Source organism: Adiantum capillus-veneris, chromosome 17, assembly GCF_014529385.1.
Source record: "Adiantum capillus-veneris isolate H3 chromosome 17, ASM1452938v2, whole genome shotgun sequence".
NCBI classification, from domain to species: Eukaryota; Viridiplantae; Streptophyta; class Polypodiopsida; order Polypodiales; family Pteridaceae; genus Adiantum; species Adiantum capillus-veneris.
Window position 1 is genome coordinate 73,987,021 of NC_140947.1, and position 23,644 is coordinate 74,010,664.

Genomic DNA, 23,644 nt, shown 5'->3' on the forward strand with positions numbered 1-23,644 from the left:
TGTCACCTCCATACGAAGGCTGCTTGACGGAGCTCAGAGCCTCCACTCGTGCATTTGGACCGGTGGTTTTCTCACGTTGCTGCTCCCCTTCTTCAATCATCCTTGCCCTGGTGGTTGCCCCTGGTTTTTGACACCGACCTTCTTAAACCCTCTTTCGCTGGTGCTTTTTAGTGGCTGGTGATAGATTTGATGTCTCGTCACTTTCCTCCATGGCATTCATTGGTAGTATCTCTTTCTTCCTTGCTCATGGTTGCTTTGTTGGCTTCGATGCCGACCTTACTGGTCTCCTCTTTTGGTGGTGCTTATTAGCGGCTATCTGGTGGTTTCCTCCAGGTCTCCTCGACTTCCTTCATAGCACTCCACTTGTGTTGTCTTTTTCTCTTGGATGGGTACCTTCTGTGTCAGCAGTTTTGGTGTCCTCTTCAGCCTCTTCCCGCTCATCCTTCAACCTCTTGTGCAATGGTTGCTTCTCAGCGTGTCTTTGATACTATCTTGGGCTTATTTAGTCGTGCATGATGCCCCAGACCTTCCTGGGTGGTTGTCCTCTTCACAGCAGCTTGATGGTGCCTATCTATCACCCTCTCCCTACTCCTTTCCCTTCAGTGGGCACTCCCTTTAATATATATATATATATATATATATATATATATATATATATATATATATATATATATATATATATATATATATATATATATATATATATATAGAGAGAGAGAGAGAGAGAGAGAGAGAGAGAGAGAGAGAGAGAGAGATTGATTTTGACTTTGGTTGCAGAGATTTGGGTGCAGCCATTCCCGAGGACTATGCTGGAGGAAGCCCTCCAGGTCCAGATGTTCCAAGTGATTCTCTTCCAGCGGATGTGCTTCCTAATGGCGTCTAAAACGCACTTTGTTCTGCTCCTCTGAGCTAATTAACATATGTTAATTCATCGATTTTTTTTCTGCTCATCCATTCCCCTCAATTTATAACAGAAGGATGTCTCCAATGCACTCTACTTTATGCACTCTGCTTTTTTTTGCAAGACAACCCACAGTAACTATATAAAGGCTCTTTAAGGGTGGGTATAGTCTCTTATACCTATGTACAACTCTGGGGGTCTACTATGAACTTTGATGATGAATCTTAATGTAGGATATACTGTCAAAACAGCTTGCTAAGTGAGGTGAGAGCAAGGGCAGTGATTCATTTTGCAAGGGGATTTGTCCTTTTTGCCGGTGGATCTAATGTCTCGTGATAAATAAAAATAAGGGACTTGCCTTACAACAATGATGTGGGTCTTTGTAGCTTTTAGGCCTCGCCTTTGGATTTAACTAATGAATGTTGTATGGACATGCTAATCTTTTGGCACAAAATATCATTGTACTCTTGGTGAGTGGTGGTTTTACCATAGTCAAGTCTCTTAAGTAATGTGCTTAAGCTACTAACTTTTGTAATAGTTGAAAGATTCCCTACTAGCACACTAAGGTTGGTATTGACATGGCCAGTGGCCACCAAAGTGAGGGAAGAGCGTGGGATTCCCGATGCTATGCCTTGCAACCTATGACACCAACCAACACTGCATCAAGAGTGGGGGAAGGATGCATAAAGTAGAGGATAAGGTTGGGAAGCTTTGCACAAGCATGTAACAAACCCAAAAGCACATAAAGCTTGTGCCTCATGAGGTGCACCTTCAATTTGTAAGTGTACAATATATGTTGGTTAAGTCTTCTTTGCAGCATTCAAGTCACCCTCCGTCAAGGTCGGGTGTCGGGGCTGGCAATTTGGGCCTACCATTCACTTGCCATTCCTAAGCATATCAAGGCATAGAGCCGTTGGATGAGAGCCACCTTAGCAGCCAGAATATGGCTGAGCTGCATTGAATCAGAGAAGAACATCTCAGCAGCCAGAATGAGCGCAGAACTCCACAACCCATCATGCGGAATTCGCTGCACTGGACAGTCGGACAGTCGCAGAGCTTTGGACAACTCAGCTTGCAGAATCTGGCAGGTTCTGACAGCAAGTACAGTGGGAACATTGTGTGCTCGTACAGTAGGAACAGTATGCTGCATGATGAGGACGATCAGAGCACACCTGCCTAAGCTACCTTGTTTTCGGCCCCCTTCTGCCCATGTCATTATTATGGGCAATGGTCATTAAATGACTATTCCCCACTCCATCAAGGTCGGGGGTCGGGGGCAGCCCATCCTGGCCGTCCATCCCTACCCCATTATTGAGCAGAATGAGCTTGCAGGGCTGTCGGATGCAGGCCACCTCAGCACGCAGAATTTCAGAGGTGCAGTCGACCAATATCAGGTGTACTTCCAGCTCAGCATGTGGAATGATTGCCTTCCTCCTCCAATCATTGCCAATCATCATAGTGAATGATTGCATGGCAAGACAATTCTCGGAATAATTGCATGTGCTCTCCAATGATTGCGCACCCAGTCAGCGCAAGAAATAAGGTGAGTCACTGAGTTGGTGGCTAGCAGCAGTTGATTATTGCATGCAGGCGAAGTGATGCTAATTGTGGTGGGGCCTGCCGCAGGCTAGCATAGAGGCCACAAGGTGTGCACGTACAGGAGAGTAGCCGATTTGCAGCATCACTGTCCCACTGTCATCTGCCCTCTGGCCTCGCATCCCTATTGGCCCCCCTCCCCCCCGACTCTTGACGGCCGGGAATGGTCACTTGGTGACCATTCCCTCAATGCCTGCTCTCCCATGGCTCCCGGCCTCCGCCAGTCGTCACGGGGTCACAGGCATTACAGGAATGGTCACCAGGTGACCATTCCCTACACCTTACACAGCATGCAAATCTCTATGGAGAGGTTGACAAGCGCTTTTCCACTCACTGTAGTACAATTGCACTCACATTTTACGTGTTTTTCCATGGAGGCACTAGCCAAAGTTTCTTCAAGTTAAATTCCTTCAGCGGAGTCGTCATCATAGTGTCCATCTTCGTCAAATAAATTAGAACCACCACACTAATCCTCTTTTGATGAGGGATGTATGTTGCAAAAAGATTGCGACCGTGCCGCTCTAACGCAGCCCCATTGTACCGCCCATAATAGTTAGCCTTGAGATAGCGTCTTCATGCATCTATTTATGTGGGGATGTTCTCCACGCCTTAATGTGATTGGCACAAGTGGAATTAGCCGCCCCACTCATGCTACATCCTACTCGCCATGTTGTCAGTCCTTTTTGCCCCTGTCAGACCCAAAATTGAGTCATTATAAGCCCATCATCTAGTCCAAAAATTAAAGTAAAATGTTCACTCCCCGTAGATGAGGTGTTGGAGTTCAAAAATCCTAAAAATGTCTTTCTTTTTCTCCCCAAGGGGGAAGGTGTAGTGTATTTGTGTGGGTTCTTGGTATGAGCTTGGTTTGGCATGTACTCTTTAGTGCTAAAATAAGTAGCTAGCGTGCGCCATGCAAGGCGGACTCGTCCGGTCTCAATTTCTCTCTATCTTGCATGTCGCAACACGCGTGCGCGTACACACGTGTGTGTGTGTGTGTGTGTGTGTGTGTGTGTGTGTGTGTGTGTGAATCATGCTATCACGCTTACAATGGGACGTCCTCTTAGCTATATTCAAACCAATAGTGTGTTCACAATAACTAAGATGCAATCTCCTACTATGAATGATCTCCACAAAAGGAAAACATCACTTGCGTTGAGATAGCCAAAAAAATAAGATGAGCAAGAGATAGCCTTGAGGAGTGAATACGACAAACTCATATGCAATATTGCCAAAAGTTATGGCAACGCGGATTAAACACTAATTTGAAGTATTAGGTCACATCTGTCTAGCTATACAAACTCCGAAATCTTTTTTTTCTACCATACTCAAAATTGTGAGTGGATGAGTTCTATTAACCCAAAAGGAAATGTACAAGCATCCTCAAGCACGTTGGGTGCCTTGCGGGACCAAATATATGATGTGGAGATACATACTCCCTACAATTCAATATGTACCTAGAGTGATATAGTTTGGCACTTGGTGGGAGCCAATCTTGAGAGGCAACAATTGCTTGACTTCAATCTTTAGAGTTCTTATGTTTTGGATCACTTACTTGCTCTCTTGAGTAATCTCTTTGGAGCTGACCGCCGTGTTTTTGTAGTGGCATGTTCCTTGAAAGTGGTTTGTTGTTGCTGGCTAAAAAAAGTATCAGTTTTAGCTTAAAGCTTCTCCGCAACCCATATATATATCAAGCATGCATTTCTTTGAAGAATTTTGTACGCCTCGTCACTCTTAAGTCATTTACTTATCTTTTCCCCTCTAAAATATTTCATTTTTCCTTCCAAACAATTTTCTTTGTGTGCACGTGTGCGCTTCCCTCTTTCCCTCCCCCCTTGCTCGTTTTGACAAATTTCATTCCTTGTGGGCACCCCCTTTTATTTCCTATTTCGTACTCCTGCTAGTGGCAACTCTTGCGGCTTATGAGTTCAATGCTTTCTCACTAACAACTCTAATTAGGTTTAGGAGGCTAATCCTCTCGTTTTAAAAAATGCACTATCTTGTGAGCACCCCCTTTCTTGCCTATTTCATATTCTTGAAAGTGGGAGCTCTTGAGGCTCATGAATAGGATGCATTGTCACTAACATCTCTAATCAACTGATGAGGGAGGATCTATTAGTGACAAAACATTGAATTCATGAGTTAGGGAGATGCCACTAGCAAGGGTACATAAACTAGGCAAAAAAAGGGGGGCTCACAAGCGAGCCACGGTTGCAAAGTTACACTTCCTTGTGGGCACCCCCTTTTTTTTAATGGATTGGCTTGGTGCACCCCTCAAGGTTGCCTTATGGTGTTTAGAATTTTGAGTCCATTTTCAGTTGCGTAAGCCAAAAAATGGAGACATGCGCTAAGTTGTATTCCTATGTATGAATTGTATAGCCCTCTCAATTCAAAAAAGTTATGCTTGAGGTTCATTTTACATTTTTTGCTAAGATCTTCACTTGACGTAATTCCTAATCTTTCTTAGTATAATTTCCTAGCGTTTATGGTTTTTTTAAAAAAGAGAAAAAAACGTCTCCACTCACAATTCTTAGAGTGGCCAAAAAAGAGAGGTAAAATGTTGTCATTGTACATGGGTAATCCTTAAACATTCAAAGTGACCCACTAGACAAACACAAACAATGGAATTCACTCATCTATACTATTATAATGGAGGAAGGAATTCCGGCGCACAAGGTTCATATGGCAAATTTCAGACGAGTGTATCCTGTGTAAAGTGACAAAAGGCGAGAGCAATCACACAGTGCGTGTGTGTGTGTGTGAGAGAGAGAGAGAGGGAGAGAGGGAGAGAGGGATGTCGAATGCACCTTCGACGATAGTTTAGACCATTGTACAATGCGCAAGGTGATACACGCGAGAGCAGTCTCTCTCTCTCTCTCTCACTCTCTCTCTCTCTCTCTCTCTCTCTCACACACACACACACACACACACACACACACACACACACACACACACACACAGAGGTAGCAGCATGCACTGCTTCTCAACTAGCTTATCCGCACCACGGATTCAGACCTCCACGTTCGAGGTCTTCTCATAAATCTCAAAAATCCACGTATAAAAGAACTTCATAAAGTAAGAAAGAGGGTCTTTCTTATTAGGATCTTTTCTCTTATTAGGCATAGATGCACAACCATTGAAACACTTATAATAGCAACCCAATTTGGAAAAGATCGCAGCTAGCATGTTACTACAACATCCTCTAATTAACACGTGCACATTGAAGGCATGTGGCATTACACAACAACACAACATGCTCATATGGGCAAAAGAATTCATGATGATATTCGGGTTGTTGAAAGAAAACATCGTGATTAGCACCGCCTTGGTCGACATGTATCAATAAATGTGGTGCACTTCATAAAGCACAAAAAGTGCACGGGGAGCCTCCTGACCGGGATGTCGTCTCTTAGAATGCACTAATGGGATATGTCCAACTGGGGTAGGGCCAAGAAGCTATGTGATATTTTCAACAGATGTGAAGCGAGGGTGTCTCTCTAGATGCAATCACATTCGCTTGTATCTTGAAGGCAAACATGGCAAGGTGAAGGGGGAGCTCTACAATAAGATGCCTATAGCTCAGGCTCTATAATGGGGGGAGGGAAAGGCAAGGTCAAGGTCACGAAGCTCTAAGCTATTTTAAACACACACACACACACACACACACACACACACACACACACACACACACACACAGAGAGAGACATGGGAGAAGAAGGATTTGTACCAAGGCAATATGATACATGTTGATGTTGATAGTGGGTCGTTGGGGGTTCCATCGTTGCAATATCTCCAATGACCAACAAAACTGTCAATACGGAGGGATGAGCCACCTGGCTATGGAATGGAAACACTCACACAGTTAGTGAGATAATCGTGGCAACACAAATGGTTAACTCTACGAGGTGAGCTTTTCGGCCTATGGAGGAGCTAAGCTGCAATGAAGGGCAATCTTCATATCCACTTCTCTTCACCTCTAATCAACCCAATCACACACACTACGATTGCAAAACGCACACAACACTAATCCTATCATACAACACACTAATCGCAAGCACACACATATAGATCTATCGAGCACCACACTCCAATCAAACCTACATGCACACACAAACAAAAGAGGACAATCACACAAGATTAGAGAGGGATTAATCACTAATTAGTTAAGATCTAGTTAATCTAAGCATCATAAGCAATCATAAGAAGCATGAGAGAGGCATAGTGAAAGAGAATGAATCATTGATTAGTGTTAATCAAGTCTCATGAGCAAGGAGAAGCTCAAGGACTCCATAGTTACACACCTCAAGAGCTCTCACCAAAGAGTGCTCTCAACAAATGAGCTTGAGAACCCTGATTTCTTTCACACTGCCTTATGTACCTAGGGTAAAAATATGCAATGTCCGGGTGTCCAAGGCCTTTAGGGCTCCACCACTTACTGAATCTGCAACCTAAGCACAATAAATGACCTATTATTTACAGCTTGGAACTCCCATTGAGTCCGTAACACATTAGGAATATTACAATGACTTGAAATAAATTAGGAATTTACAATATGTGACTATTTTGGAAAAACGTGAAAAATGTGTAACTCCAATTTTTATTGCTTCTTCTTGTTGATCTTCCATGTGCATCCTTACGTCTTCGATCTTTAGCAGCTCCTGTTAACTGATGTTAACTCAGTTAACATTCCCCCCTTCCGATTTTAGTGCCCGTCTTCGGGCACTGTTGAAAGGTGTCCGTGGAGGCAAGAGAAGGTGTTTGATTGGTTGTCTTCATTTGTCGTTTCGATGGACTGATTGTCTTCATTTGTCGTTGAATTTGTTGATGAGGTTCAATTTGTTGCAGCATCTTCATTGGTCCGAATATGTCTGATGTGAGAGATGATGTTGCAATTTTTCGATGTAATAGCATAATGATGAAGCTGTTGTTTATTTATGAAAAGTATGTACAAGGGAAGTAGAATGATGAGGTTCTAAATTAGGGTCTAATACCTGAATGACCAAAGGAAAAAAATCCAGTGGGAAAAAAGTGCCTTTGGGATAAGCGCATTATTGGAGTACTTATTAGCATGGGAAACATCAATAAAGTACTCAAGGGATTATTTGCTGATAGATATGGAATTAAAAAAGGCAGCAAATATGAAAGGGTAGCATGATGGAACATTGGTTTGTTTGTTGTAGTCCACTCAAGGTGCATAGGTGGAAGCAAAAAAGAGTGTCTAATGCATATGTCCAATGATGGGACATTCTATTTATGCATACACAAAAATGCATGGAAAACAATATGCTTTGCAAGAAAGATTTGAGAGGTTCTCCAGAAAGATGGTGTAGCTGTAAAAGCATATGACATGGATTTGCAAGCTGGCACCCCTTTAAGAATGGTTTTCGTTGACGAGGATATGTGCTCTCATCTTACAGTGCACTGTGCGTGAGTGTTGAACTCTACGACACTCCACCAATTGTAAGTTAATAGACTTCAACTCTTATGCTCATCTCATCCAGCATGAGCAACATGACTTTAGATATGCTCAACTCTTCCAGCTTGAGCGTAAGCCTAATAACTACGACTCTTAGCACAGAGTTTAATATGACTTGAAGCTTTGGGTCTAATGCTTTGCTTATTTATTGGCTTAGCAGCCCGACTTTGACTATGCCAAAGTGTTTTTTGCACCCTGGCGACTTGACTTTTTACATTCTTGTGCTTACTACAAACATTTTTTCAGGTAAAAGTAAGCTTGAATCCTCAAAAAGAGGATTAGTGAAGGACCAAGTTGGCATTGAAGGTTTCTTTTGCCATACGTGTTTTATCATCTTTGAATCTGCATTCGCGTTGGTTGGGTTATCCTTCTTTGACTGGGAAGACTCCATTATCTGTTTGATTCTCCAATTGGGCATGTTGATAGGAAGGAGTCTTTGATGTTGTTGTAGGCCTTTGTTGACTGTCGACTTTTGGTTTTTGACTAAGAGCATTGGAAGATTTAGGAATCCAAATCTCTTGATGACCTTTGTATCTCCTTTGTTAACTTTGTTGAGCTCTAGGTCTTGTTGAGCAATTGAGATCTTCCTGCAAGTCTAGTGTGGTTGCAGTTGGCTTGTGGTTGACTGGTAGCCAAATCTTTGTATAACGTGTGTAGAATCCTTGTCTAAGAGGAAGATCCTTTGAGATCCGTCTCTTTTCTGTATCCTCTTGACAGTTGTGGTAGACTTCAACATCATTCAATGTTGTTCTGTTGTATACTTGCTTCTTAGGTATCCTAAGATAGTGTCGAGGTTGATACCTTGTGGGCCTTCTTTCTTGGGAGGGTCTTGAAGTTACTTCATATGCCCTAACTTGTGGTTTTGGTACCCATATCTGTCTGTTACCTCTATAATACTCCTGTTCCTTTAAGCTGCATTGTGATGTTATCCATCCCATGTGTTTGTCTTTCTGTGTTGATTTCTTGTCTTTAATCCAAATCGGATCATTGACTTTGATTAAACTACTCGGAACAAACATTCGCTTAACTTTTCTTTTCTTTCTTGAGTACTTTGGCTGATATATCTTTGCTTTTCTGGGTGTCTCCTTAGAGATTTCCGTTGGGTCAGCAATTGACTTGAGATTTTGAAAGCCCGACTTGCTTGAAGAAGCTGATCCATGAGGGTTCTTTGATGTAGAGGCATATTCTGTCACATCTTCTTTTCTAGTCGGTGGAAGTTCTACTTTAGCTTTACCTTTGTCTGCAAGATTTGTCTTCTTTACCTCTGGTCTCGATTGCATTCTTTGCTCAATAGCTTTCATGATTGCTCTTTGTTTTATTTGATTTGCACTTGCTATTGCCTGATCTGCTTTAAGCTCTTCTGAAGTTCTATCCGATGGAGATAAATCATCTTCAATAAGATTTGCTTTGATATCAGTCTCCATTCTAATTGCACTGACTTCGTGCTGTCGTTCGTGGGTGACCAATCTTGGTCTTTATTCTTGGTTGTCTCTGAAGACTGCATCTTGTTTGCATTCTGTATCTCTAGCATCTTCTGGGCCATTGGCATTCCCATTATGATGTCATCTGTCATATCCTTTACTGTGATCACATGGAATTGAGCTGTGGTGATCTGTGAACTTACTTCAATGGTGGTGGAGATGATTCCCCAGCATTCCGCTTGTTTGTCTCCACATATGCTCACAAATTCAGGAGCATCTTCCAGCTGTGGTTGGCCACATCTTTTCCAAGTGCGAAAAGACATGAGGTTCTTGTCTAACTGAAAATCTAGCTTTACTTCACTTGACAGATTCTCTTCGTTTTCACCAACAATGTTGCACTTGATCTTCTCAGGATTTGTGTTTGAATCGATTGCTTTTGCTGTGATAGTGTCCTTTGGTTGAGCTTTATCTGCATTTTATTTGCTTTGATCACCTGCTTCCATTGATGTCGGCTCCATTGGATGTAATATTGCACCTTTTTGCAATTGTTGAGCATTGTCCTCCTGCATTTGAGTAACCTTTGACCTTAAAAGATCCATTGTACTTTCTTGGCAGAATCTGTCTCTTTGGAGGAGATTTTGGTAGTGACCTTTGTGTAGCTTTCTGGACTTCTGTCCTTGATGATCTTCATAGAGGCATTTTTCTGCTGATTCTGATGGAATCTGGGTCAATTGGAAACTCCAACAACCATATGATCTTTCAATGGTTTTTGCTTTGAAGAGGTCTCTTGGCTAGAAGCTCTAGGGCTTCTAACTGGTGTAGCATTTCCTGGCACATAAGCTGAGCTTGATGGATATATAGATTCCCCCTTCCTAGGGTGTGTTGGGATTAAAGCCCAAGTGGCCTCTTATACGGATATGGCCGGCCGCCTGCCTAACTCGCTTACACTAACTCTTTGTATATACTCACTTATACTTGTGTGATTAATAAGATTTGGGAGATAACCCTTCAACGATTTCTCTGCGTACTGTGTAAGCTCTCTGTCTATGTATCTGTGTGTGTGTGTGTGTGTGTGTGTGTGAATCGATCTAAGCTCCGCTCCGCGACTTCAATTAGTATCAGAGCAAGGTTCATTGCATTTTTGCATAATCGCGCGCACGTGCACTTTTCAGGCAGATTTTGGATCCGGAGCTTGGAAATTCACACTCGGCGTTGACCTGTGGTTTTACCCCCCAAGCTGTTTATGCCCTCAGAATTTTGTTCTAAGCACTACATCAAAAGATAGGTTTCAGCCGCAAAGAAACCCGTCTTGTGTAGATTGGAAAGCAGGAGGTGGTCGGCATCAATATCAGCATCGACATACATCACTCATTAGTCTTTAAAGCATCATCTATAGACCAGGTACACATATATATCATCAGATATATATATTGCAGTCTGCATTGCTACTTCTTGTGCTTGCCAGGTTCCAGGGGAGGTGTGGCCATACGACGGCTTGACACCACTGGCATGTATTGCAGATTGATGTACTGTGATTGTGGGTCTGCTAGTTGTGAGTCACGCTAGCAGATAGACCGCCGCAGCGGTCATAGGACAGTGATTGGTCTATTGTAGGATGTATGCTAGTTCTGGGCAGTTTGCTGAGCCATCTGAGAGGGTCGTGTGTGAGGTTTTTTGAAGCCAAGCACTAGGGGCTGGGTTACCCAATGTGAGGTGGATTAGGTTGCTGGAGCTCCCCTCTAGACGCATCCTCTTTGGCGACTTTATCCCATAGGATGTATGACTTTTTGTAGACACTGGATTGCATCTTATGCGTCAGGCCGTTGAGGCATTGTTCAGGGTTCAGTCTTGAGACAGATACAGGTTCTGTGATCGCCCAGACAGGAGACAGTGTATGCTTACATGATAGCATATTACATAGATTTTTAGATTTGTCAATGGTTAGCTATTTATGGTTGTTTTTGAGCTATTTTTTGGTTTCCAGAGCTTAGTTTACAGGGGAGACTCTGTCAAAAATTTTCAAAAGACTGACAGTTCTTGAGGAGAGGTGTTCAGCTTGTTGTTTACAGCTTGTTTATTGTGTACAGAGGCCAGTTTACAGGGGAAACTCTGCCAGATTTTTCCCAGGAGTAAACAGTTTACAGGGGAAACTTTGCCAGATTTTTCCCAGGAGTAAACAGTTTGGCAGGCATGGCATCTTCTCAAAGTGAGACTCTTTACAACATAAAGAAGGTGGATGGCACAAACTTTCCATTCTGGAAGAAGCAGATTTGGCAAGTTTTGGTGCAGAATAAACAAGTGAAGCCACTGAAGCTCAAAGGGGGGAGACCAGAAGGTATGGCTGAAGGTGAGTGGGAAGAGCTTGACGAGTTATCTTGTTCCACAATCATGTTGACAATGGCAGAAAATGTTTACTTCAACGTAGCAGAAGAGACTATAGCGTATGGCGTATGGCAAAAGCTATGTGGTATGTACAGAAAAAAAGTGCTGCTTCTCAGATTTACTGGCTCAAGAAATTGGTGGATTTGAAGATGAAGGAAGGGACAGCCATGTCAAATCATTTGAATTTCACAACCAATTAACAACACATGAGATAGTCTTTCTAGATTCAGTGAAGGCCATGTTTCTCTTAATCACTTTGCCAGACAGTTGGGATACTTTTCGCACGGCATTAAGTAATTCTGTCGCGCCAGAGGGTCTTACAAGTGCCAATTTGTAGAAGGCAGCTTGCTTATAGAGGAAGTGAACAGGAAGAACATTGACAAAGGCAAAGGCAAAGGCAATAGTGCTTTGGTCGTTCGAGGGAGACAACAGTCTAAAGAGAAGAAGGGTAAGAAGGCGCAAAATTGAAGTAAGTCTCGTGACTCAAAGTCAAAGGATGACATAGAATGCTACCATTGTCGCAAGAAGAGTCACATAAAGAGAGACTGTACGAAGTGGAAACAAGAAAAAGGCAAAACAAAGAGTTCTGAGCAAGATGAAAAGAAGAGTTCAGTGAAGATTGAAGAGGTGAATGTCATAGGATCCAGTTCAGACAATGATTCTGGTATAGCAGCTGGTGACATCTTCCTCACAAGCAATTTTGATTCTGTTTTCTTGACTGTAGAGGATGGACATGCTGTGAGTGATTGGATTATCGACTTAGGGGCATCTTTACATGTTTCTCCGCACAAAGAGTGGTTTACATCATATGTGGCTACTAAAGATTATGTTAGACTTGGCAATGAGTAGGTTTGCCCGACATACTTGGAGTGGGAGATGTGCAGTTAAAATTTCAGAATGGTTCTTCTTTATTGCTCAAGAATGTCAAACATGTTCCAACAATTCAAAAGAGCTTGATCAGTACAGGGAAGTTGGATGATGCGGGCTATGTGACAGTCTTTGGAAAGAGCGCTTGGAAGATCTCCAAAGGTTCAATGATTGTAGCAGATGGCAGCAAGTCAGGAACTCTGTACACTTTACATGTTTCAAAGGTCAAAAACCATGTAATTAATGTGATTGAGCAGCCAAGTGTATCACTCTGGCATCGTAGGCTGGGACATATGTCAAAGAAGGGAATGGACATATTGTCTCATTCTGGTTATTTGCATGGTTTCTCATTTCATAATTTTGAGTTTTGTGAGCATTGTGTTTATGGTAAGCAAACACAGGAACCGCATAGATCAAAGGGAAATCGTAAGGATGAACGGTTAGCTCTTGTACACAGTGACTTATGCGGACCAATGCCTAGTTTGTCGCTAGGGGGAACAACGTACTTTTGTACCTTTATAGACGACTATTCTCGCAAAGTATGGGTTTACTTCTTGAAGCACAAGGATCAGGTGCTCAAGGTCTTTAAGACATTCTTGCAACTTGTGAAGAATCAGAGTGGTTAGAAGCTGAGATGCTTAAGGACAGACAATGGTGGAGAGTACATTTCCAAGGCTTTTCAAGACTTTTGTGAAGCAAAAGGGATAAAGCGGGAACTTACTGCACCATACAATCCTTCACATAATGGAGTTGCAGAACGTATGAATAGGACCATACAAGAGAAGGTCAAAAGCATGTTATCAAATGCTGAGTTGCCTGATGGATTTTGGGTGGAAGCAGTGGCTACAACAGTCCATTTTGATCAACAGGTCTCCTAGTAGGGTTCTGGATAAGAGTGAAGTGGACGAGATGCTATGGACAGGCAAGGCACCTTCGTATAAGCATCTCAGAGTCTTTGGTTGTGAAGCTTATAGCCATATTTCTAAGGATTTGAGGAATAAGTTAGAACCAAAGAGCAGGAAGTGTATTTCTTGGCTACGGAGAATCGGGCGAGATGGGTTACCGGCTTTGGGATCCTGAGTCCAGAAAAGTTATTCATAGCAATGATGTGCTTTTCAATGAAGCCAAGTTTCACGCTAAGCCAGTAAAGACAGAGGAGATCATAAGAGTTGTCTTCAGGGAAGATGGACCTAGTGCTAGCACATCAAGACAGCATGGTCAGGCTCAGGAATAGCCTATAATGGCTAGAGAGGCAGAATTAGTTGTGGTGAGACGTTCTGAGCGTGTCTCCAAACCACCTGATCTTTATGTGCCACCTCTAAATTATGTCATGCTCATGGATTGCGGAGAACCATCTTGTTACAAGGAGGCATTACAAGTGGTTGACTCAAAAAAATGGCAGTTGGCCATGGAATCAGAGATGACGGCTTTGCATAAGAATCAAATGTGGAATTTGGTTCAATTGCCAGAGGGCAAGAAAGATCTACCTTGTAAGTGGGTTTACAGGTATAAGCTTACTCCTCATGATGGACAACCAAAATACAAAGCACGGTTGGTTGCTAAGGGTTTTAAGCAAGAACACGGAATAGATTTTGATGAAGTCTTTTCACCACTTGTCAAGAGGACAACATTGAGAAGTGTACTTGCTTTTGTTGCCAAGCATGATCTACATTTACATCAGATGGATGTGAAAACAACATTTCTTCATGGAGATTTGCATGAGGAGGTTTATATGCAGCATCCAGAAGGGTATGTTGAGAAAGGAAAAGAGAAATTGGTATGTCGTTTGAGAAAGAGTCTCTATGACTTGAAACAGGACCCAACAGAATGGTACAAGAAGTTTCACCAATTTATGCTTTCTCAAGGATACAAGAGAAGTGAGCCAGATCATTGCCTGTATACTCGACAAGCTAAGGATGGTAGCTTGATAATCCTCATCTTGTATGTGGATGACATGTTACTTGCTGGTAGACAAATGGTAGAAATTTCAGCTCTTAAGTCAAAAATGGCAAAGGTTTTTGACATGAAAGACATGGGTGAGGCAAGTCATATACTAAGTATGCGTATCCAGCGAGATAGGTCAAAGAAGATGCTTTACTTATCTCAGGAAGAGTATATTGACAAGGTGTTGCAACGTTTCCATATGGACAGGGGAAAGGCATTGATGACACCATTGCCGTCATATGTGAAACTAAGCAACCAAGATTGCCAACAGTCTGAGGTGGAAAAAGTTGAAATGGATACGGTGCCGTATGCGTCTACATGTGGGAGTTTGATGTATGCAATGATTGCTACACGTTCGGATATTGCATTTGCAGTGGGAGTGGTTAGCAGATATATGTCAAATCCCGGCAAGAAACATTGGGAGGCAGTGAAAGGTATCACGAGATACTTAAAACATACAAAGAGGATGCGCATATGCTATGGTAGTCAGGATTTGAGTGTCAGAGGATACACTGACTCAGATTATGCAGGAGACTTGGATAAGAGGAGATCTACATCAGGCTATGTCTTTACATTGGCTGGAGGTGCCATATCATGGCGATCTTGATTACAAGATTGTATTACGCAGTCTACTACAGAAGCTGAGTATGTTGCAGCAAATGAAGCATGCAAAGAAGCTATTTGGCTTGGTAGATTGGTAGCAGACTTGGGAATCAAAGTAGATATGCCAGAGTTATATTGTGATAGTCAAAGTGCTATACAATTGGCAAAGAATCCATTCAAAGACTAAGCATATTGATGTGAAATATCACTTCATTAGGGAAGTACTTGAAGACAAGCAGATACAACTGCTGAAGATCCACACCAAGGACAATCCTGCTGATCTACTCACAAAGGGACTTCTAGGAGAGGGCTTTGTGCATTGTCGTGAGTTATTGGGCATTGGATAGATGTCAGCCATGTAAATCTTTGCACATTTATGTTCATAGATTTACAGTTACTTAAAGTTCCACATTGGACTTTAAGTGGGAGGTTGTTGGGATTGAAGCCCAAGTGGCCTCTTATACGGATATGGCCGGCCGGCCGCCTAACTCGCTTATCACTAACTCTTTGTATATACTCACTTATACTTGTGTGAATAATAAGATTTGGGAGATAACCCTTCAATGATTTCTCTGCGTACTGTGTAAACTCTCTGTCTATGTATCTGTGTGTCTGTGTGTGTGTATGTGTGTGTGTGTATCTGTGTGTATGTGTGTGTGTGTGTGTGTGTGTGTGTGTGTGTGTGTGTGTGTGTGTGTGTGTGTGTGTGTGTGTGAGTCGATCTAAGCTCTGCTCCGCGACTTCAGGGTGATCACTATAGCCTGCTTCATTGTAAGAGTTCAAAATTGTTTGGCTCTAATTTAGTTTCACCTTTTGAGATTGTGAAGGTACACTTTGGGTAGCATTGTTGATGGTTGGCATCTGTAAACCTTCTATATAGTTTCCTATGTATCTTCGTGAGATATGACAAATTATTCCCCAAGTCAAGTTGTAGATAGCATGATCTTTGCCCTGATATTGTTTAGCCCATGGGTCTCCTATGATTTGAGCTTTTGTGGTTTCAGGACCCAATGCACCATAGATGTTAGACTCTCGTCTATATCTACGAGTGTTTTGGTCAAAGTATATGCTGGTTTGGTCACAACATCGAACCTTAATTTTCGATGGAAAAGAGTTTGGCTCTGAACAGATTTCTGGGTTTAATCGTGTAATATCCTTAGCTCTAGAGAGGATGGGCTATAATAGATTCTTTCCTCTGAAATGAACTATACATTTTGATCTATTACTGGACGCACTTCTATGAGTTGGTATGTGGGCCGTTCAAACACTGGTTGATCTTTTTTGTACAGTTTTTCTTTTTGTACAGTTTTCCTTTTTGGTCTACATAGTGTGCATATGAATTATGTGTACCATACAAAGCTAACATCATTCTGTTTGATGTGTCCCTTAGACTCGTGAATGATTGCACACTTGTGGCAGTGGATGCAGAATCATTTGCAAACCTAATAGTCTTTTCACCCTTTGGTGATATCTCGACACCTTTACTAAATTCATGCAAGAATTTGTTGTTCAAAGAATCAATTTTAAGCTTTTCAGTTGAAGGCACATCTATAAGCTGATTTTGAACTTGCAGTGCTTTTACTGGTACTTCTAATGGTAATGCAGAATCATCTGATTGCAATAAAAGTGACGAGTTAAATGCACTTACATCGAGATTCTCATTTCCAATTTGCTCTGTACCTTGCTTGGCGGTTGATGTGTCCTTGTTGTTTGGATTTCTTGGACAATCTTCAGCAAAATGTCCACCTTTTCGTCCACAATCTGAGCAATACACCATGGATGGTGGTATTTCAATTGGCTCTGTCATGTCAAGCTCTAGCTGAGGAGTTTCTGTTTCTATGCTTGCCAACTTGTCAGCATCTTGTTTTAAAACATTGAGCATCAAGCTGTAGATTGCTCCATCTAGACCTTTGTACCATCTTTGACTTGGTTCTCCAATTAGATTTGCGTCTATTGGTTGATCTGTTGGATCTTGCAATTCTGGCTCTCTATTAGATCTGACCACTATAATCCATGTACAATGACCCTGATTGCATATGCACCAACTGTATGTTATGTTGGCTTGTGCAAATTTCTAGATAAATACTTGGGTTGATTTTTTACACCTCTATCTGCACTTCATCTTTGAGCTTGCAATACCTGGCTCCATAGAAATCTGTGAACATCTGGGAGTTCTCTGAATCTGGCTTTACTCTGATCAATAGGATCCTTGGCTCCTGTGTTGCTTTCGCTGCTCATGAGATACCTATGACCTTCTGAATTTGTGTACAAAAATTTATCTCCATTATAGCCATATAGTTGTAAAATCTGCTCCGTTGCAGTTGTCCATGTGTTGCCACTGCTACTAGCTTGCTCTGCTGTACTTGAATTCTCGGCTCGATTTGAGTCCATGTTGGATCAATCTATAAAACCTGTCAATTAGCAGATTTTGTGGTTGATTAACAGAATTCATGGTACTTGGTTTTGATTAAATTGCAATCACATGTGAGTTGTGTCCCTGTTCGTCCGATTGGACTCTAATTTGCACTGCTACACTTGCACCTGCTCGTTTCTCGCATGCAAAATTTTTGAATTTTAATTGCCCTTCTACTGCTTCGAATTGGTCGTTTTGCTCTCTTTTTTTGGCTGATTTGATTTGCTTTGCACGGTGTGCTCGGTTTGTGGTGTTTGCTCGGTGTACGGTACTCTTCCCGGCTTTGCTTTCGCTATTTCTTGCTTTTTTTTGGCTCATTCTGGCTTTTTCTGTCTTTTTCAGACACTTCCAACGATTTTCTATTTATTTTTTCTAATTTTTTGTGAAATTTTAAAATTTCTAATGTTTTTGTTATTTCTGTGATTTTTTGGAAAATTTTTGATTTATTTATAATTTTTTGTGAATCTGTGAATTTTTCAAAATATTTTGTGAATTTTTTTAAGATTTTAAGATTTTTTAATGATTTATTTCGAATTTTTTCAATCACTTTTTGTTTTTTTATGGATTTTTGTGGAATTTTAATTATTATTTGTAATGAATTGTTTGTGAATTTTTGATTTTTTAAAGGATTTATTGTGTTTTTTTGTGAATTATCAGATCAATTTTCTATTTTTTAATGAATTTTTTGTAAGGGTTTTTTAATTTCTTCTTTTAATTTTCTATGTTTTCTATTTTTTTGTGAGTTATTTTTTTGGTGATTTTTTTAATTCTTTTTTAAAATTTTGTGAGGATTTTATGTTTTTCTATTTTTTTGGTAATTTTTTAATCCCTTTTAATGATTAAAAAAAAAGATGTTTTTGTCCCTTTTTTTGCTTTTTTTGATTTTTAATTTCTTTTTATGGTTTTTATAATGTTTTTGGTGATTTTTAAAAGGCCTTTTTTATTTTTTAATTGGAATTTTGTGAGCCTTTGATTTTTTTCTTTTTTTTTTATGTGTAAAAAAAAACCTTTTTTGATTTAATTAAAAGGCACCTGGGCTTGGCTCCACTGCGTAGACAGCTGCTGGTGCTGACATTGCACGTGCGAAGGCAGCGCGAAGCAGGCCGTTAATGGGGTAGCGCCACGGAGCGCGTGCAAGAGGAGATTTAATGGCACGCGCGTGGGCAACAGGGCATGGATATAGTCAACGGAAAAGTCAAGCCGGGTCAATACGATGTAGAGTGTGTGTGTGTGTTGACAACGGGAGTAGAGAGAGGTAGAGAGAGAGAGAGAGAGAGAGAGAGAGAGAGAGAGAGAGAGAGAGAGAGAGAGAGAGAGAGAGAAGAGAAGAGAAGGAGAGAGAGTGGGAGAAGAGTGAGAGTGAGAGAGTAAGACAAAGAGAGAGAGTGGGAGAAGAGAGAGAGTGAGAGAGTAAGACAAAGAGAGAGAGTGGGAGAAGAGAGAGAGTAAGACAAAGAGAGAGAGTGGGAGAAGAGAGCGGGTTCAAGCAGGGGACAGAGAGGAAAAGAGAGAGATGGGAAGTTAGAGAGAGAGAAGAAGGTGTGGGGTGGGCAGCGTTCACACAAACCGAGAAAAAAGAAGAAGAGTATTTTGATGTCGACAAAAGCTATTGCAAGGGACCGTCAAGATCTAGCCGACGAACAAATTTTATGTGCTGCAAGGCACGAGCCTTGAGCTCGAACCGGCTTTCTTTTATTTTTTATTTATTTTTTATTGTGAAATTTCCAAAAAATGCCAAAAATAGGTCGAAAATTAGCTGAAACTCAAAAAAATCCCAAAAATTGTTGGAAAAGTCCAAAAAATGCTCGAAAAATTCTAGGAATCTTAGAAAATCACCGACATTCACAATCGAATATTTTTGATACGCAAAAGCACACCCAAAATAGCAGATTTTTTTTCAAAAATGCAATTTACGACACAAATATCAACCTGGTCCCCGAAAATAGCGAAACGCTCAAAACTCGACCACAGAGGACACGAATGCGAACAAAATGATGCCGGAAATACGCACACACAAAATAGCTCGTAAAGATCGCAAAATATCAAATTTTTATGGAATATAATAAAAAATTAATACAAAAATTAGCAAAAATTACAAAAATAATCTGAAAAATACCCAATTTTTTTTTCAAATTTTCCACACATTGGGAATAGTGCAGCCAAATAAAATCACACAAATCACATCAATTCAATTGCCAAACAATTTTATCAATAAAATCAAAACTAGGCAATTAAACCGCAAAATTACCTATGAAATTAGGCAAAAAATTGACGCAATTAGAGTGTGTTAATCATTGTTTTGAGCACAAAAATGCAAAAATTAATCATTACACACATCAATCATGCAATCAAAACATTGAATTAATCATGCAAATTAAACACTTTTTTAGGCGCACACACACTAAAAAATTGGCAGTTTTTACCAATCTTTAGGTGCGCACACAAAAGGGTTAAACTTGTCGGATTTGCAATGTGACTTCACAAATCATTAGTTGGACATGAGCACAACACAAATCAATCATCACAATTGAAAAATCATAACGCACACATTGATTTTTAGGTGCACAAACATGGGCAAAATAGTGCACACACCTAAAATTAGGCATACACACACTCAATTAGAATGCACACACACTTGAAATTGACCATTCAAACATGCAATTAACTTAATTAAGCACCAAATTAGTAGCACACATTTACCAATTAGCAGTTGAAACTTGTCAAATTCATACACCACCAAATCTTAAAAATTTCGGCATTACGATGGCATGAAAACGAATAATCGCAAAATTTTCAATCCATAACATCAACATTGCATTGCATCAACGTAGCATAGCATTACATTGCATCAACATTACATTGCATCATCATGGTGGGATCTCTACACAATTCTACACATCTTTAAATTCTAAGGAGGTTGAGAATACCACCTTGATTACCTTTCCATTGAAGACCAATTGAATGGTCGAATGCTCCAATCCTTCTTAGCAAATTCATAAGTTAGCAAACCTTTAGGTTTCCACCACTTACTGAATCTGCAACTTAGGCACAGTAACTGACCTATCCTTTACAGCTTGGAACTCCCATTGAGCTCGTAACACATTAGAAATATTACAATGGCTTGAAATAAATCGGGAATTCACTACAAGAGGTACTTCACATTAGTGAGCTCGCAGTCCAACGCTCAAAAGTGAAAATCCACGACGTCGCTATAAGCGTCGCTATTTTATTTGTTGCATAGCGAAGCCTATAGCGACACCCATAGCGACGCCGGCAGGGATAAAGAATAAACCGAGAGTGCCAGAAACTCAGATCTCAGATCTGAGTTTTTCGACGCTCAAACGAAAGAGGTAACCCGCACTCTCCCTCTCTCTCTCTCTCTTCCCCCCCCCCCCCCCCCCCCCCCCCCCCGTGCGTACACACACACACACACACACACACACACACACACACACACACACACACACACACACACGAGGAGAAGAAGGAGAGCCAGGTATGCTCCTTCCCTCTCCTCTCTCTCATGTTCCCTTCCCCACTTTCTCTCTCTCTCCCTCTCTCTCTCACACACACACACACACACATACACACACACACATTGTGTCTTTGAGAGAGAGAGAGAGAGAGAGAGAGAGAGAGAGAGAGAGAGAGGAGAAAACAAAGAGAAAGAGAAAGAGGGAGAAAGAGAGAGAATAAAAAACCAACGAGAGAGAGAGGGGGAGAGGACGAAAGAGAGAGGTAAGGGGAGAAAACAAAGAGAGAGAGAGAGATTAGGTTAAGATTGAAATTAGATTTAAGATTAGGTTAGATTACATTTAGATTTATGTTTATGTTGAGTTTAAGATTATGTTAGATTTATATTTACTTTAGATTAAGATTAAGTTATATTTAAAATTAGGGCAAGATTTAAGATTAGTTAGCTATGCTACATTTAAGTTATATTACATTTAGGTTTAGGATTTAAGATTGGATTAGATTTAGGTTTATGTTGAGTTTAAGATTAGATTAAATTTAGATTTAAAATTAAAACAAGATTTAAGATTTACTAGATTAAAATTAGATTTAAGTTACATTACGTTTAGATTTAGGTTAGATTTAAGATTAAATTAAATTTAGGTTTATTTTGAGTTTAAGGTTAGATTAGATCTAGATTTATGTTTGATTTAAGATTAGATTAGATTTATGTTAGATTTTAGTGCATGTCAATGAAGGCGCGCTTTGCCCAAAGAGAAAACACTAGTTACACAACAATATGTATATTCCCATTAGAATTTGTCACCTATTAACTCACACACTGACCATATTCAATTAGCCACGAATCACCACATGTTCAATTAGGTTAGATTTAAGATTAGATTTTGGATTAAGTTTTTATATAAGAGTCTACCTTCGGGATTACGGTAAAAAAATTAGAGTTAGGCGAACGATGATCCCTCTCTTCCTCTCTACGACGGATGCGACCTTAAGTTGGAAAGCTTTCAACGGCATGATACTTAGATTGGAGGCCAATATGTAATGTGCTAAGTAATCCATCGAACAAAGATCTGCTATGAAGAGATGTTAAGATGTTGTGATTGCTACAGCTAGAGAAGAGGCAAAGGGGTTTTTTCCACTACACGCACTATCATGTAGACGTGGGTGTGTAGATTTCTCGTACCCACAAATATAGGCATTGACAATAAAGACGAGATTATAACCTTCGTAGATAAGTTACCTCATTGCAAACTTACCTTGGGCGAGAGGGCTTGCGCGACCAAGGTAAGTTTGCAATCTACGACTAGTGACTTTCTAGATGTTTGAACGACCACTCATAATCTTTGTTGATTGTAGTATAAGTCATACACAGTAGCATGGTGTAAAGGTCGACATTTTAGGGTGGAACGGATCGACAAAAAGCATTTTACTCAAGATTCTGGAATCATGGAAAAATTTGAACAGTATAGTCGATGACGGTCCTCTGATGCAGATCCTGTGGTGGCGGAACTCACTTACTTCAGCACGCTTCAAGAGATTTTGAGGATCGATTATAGAGGATTTTTTGTCAACTTCTTCGACGTGCAATGGTTCAAGATAAACATGGAGGGTCGCAACGCTACTGTGTGTAGAGGAGAGTCTAGTTTCCTTGAGGTGGATTCAACTAAAAAATGGACTGACCTAAGAGACACTTTCGTATTACCCGAGCATTGTGAACAAGTAAGTTATGTGCTTGGAAGCTCTCATGTAAGTTATGTGGCTCTGGCAGGTGATATTTCATCCTACAAAGTCTGCATCAAATTGGTGGTACGTCATAGAGATATCCACTTGTAGTGCACGGATGTATGAGGGCTACCATGTGCCAATCACAACGGCATCAATGGAGGAGATTGGAGAAGATGCTCAGTCAGAAGCTGCTGAGGTGGTGCCAGAGCTGCTACTCTCTATGGGGGATTATATTTTTGCAAGATTTTGTTTTCGTGCTTTTCCAATCGTTTTGTTTTTATCGAGCTTTTTGATGTAGCTTCTTTGCCCATAATCCCATATGTTAAGCTTTGCACATAAGTTATTGTATCAAAAAGTGATTATACCATACTTTAGAATTGGAGTGGATTAAGAGACTCAAATCTAAGGGTGGTGAAACGGGATTGTAGCATACATGCATACACACATATAGACTAGTGAAAAGTGCATATATGCTAGTGCAAAGTGATTGGAACATGAGTGGATACATTCAAAATGATCAAACAAAGCATGCATAAAAGTAAGAATCCACCATATATGTAAAGAAAAACATACATAGCTTCTTAGTAATGACCAGAGCAAGAACCCATATGTATATAAAGTTATAACTCAGAACATAAAATTTAAAGGGATTGTACAAGCTATACCACAAATTACTACTTTGGTTAGAAAACTTTACCACAACCATGTGAAGAACACTCAGATTCTTCTTGCTAGATCCCTTTGTTTGATGGTCTATTTTTCAATCCATAAACCCACCAATCTAGCATGGGATTCCACAATAGAATTTAAAAACAATTGTTAGCAATGCAAGATTCATCGTGTGA

At 40.7% G+C, this 23,644-nt stretch overlaps 1 protein-coding gene across 2 annotated transcripts in view; it reads left to right on the top strand.

The window, feature by feature from the left end:
* Positions 1-1,375, top strand: part of LOC147437486 (phosphoglycerate mutase-like protein) — a 52,366-nt gene extending 50,991 nt beyond the window's left edge. For both annotated transcript variants that reach the window (XM_086487014.1, XM_086487013.1), the window contains one exon: positions 778-1,375. In XM_086487014.1, the coding sequence (XP_086343140.1) occupies position 778 (1 nt within the window). In that variant the 3' untranslated portion in view covers positions 779-1,375. The remainder of the gene's footprint in view (positions 1-777) is intronic.
* Positions 1,376-23,644: the final 22,269 nt, after the last annotated feature.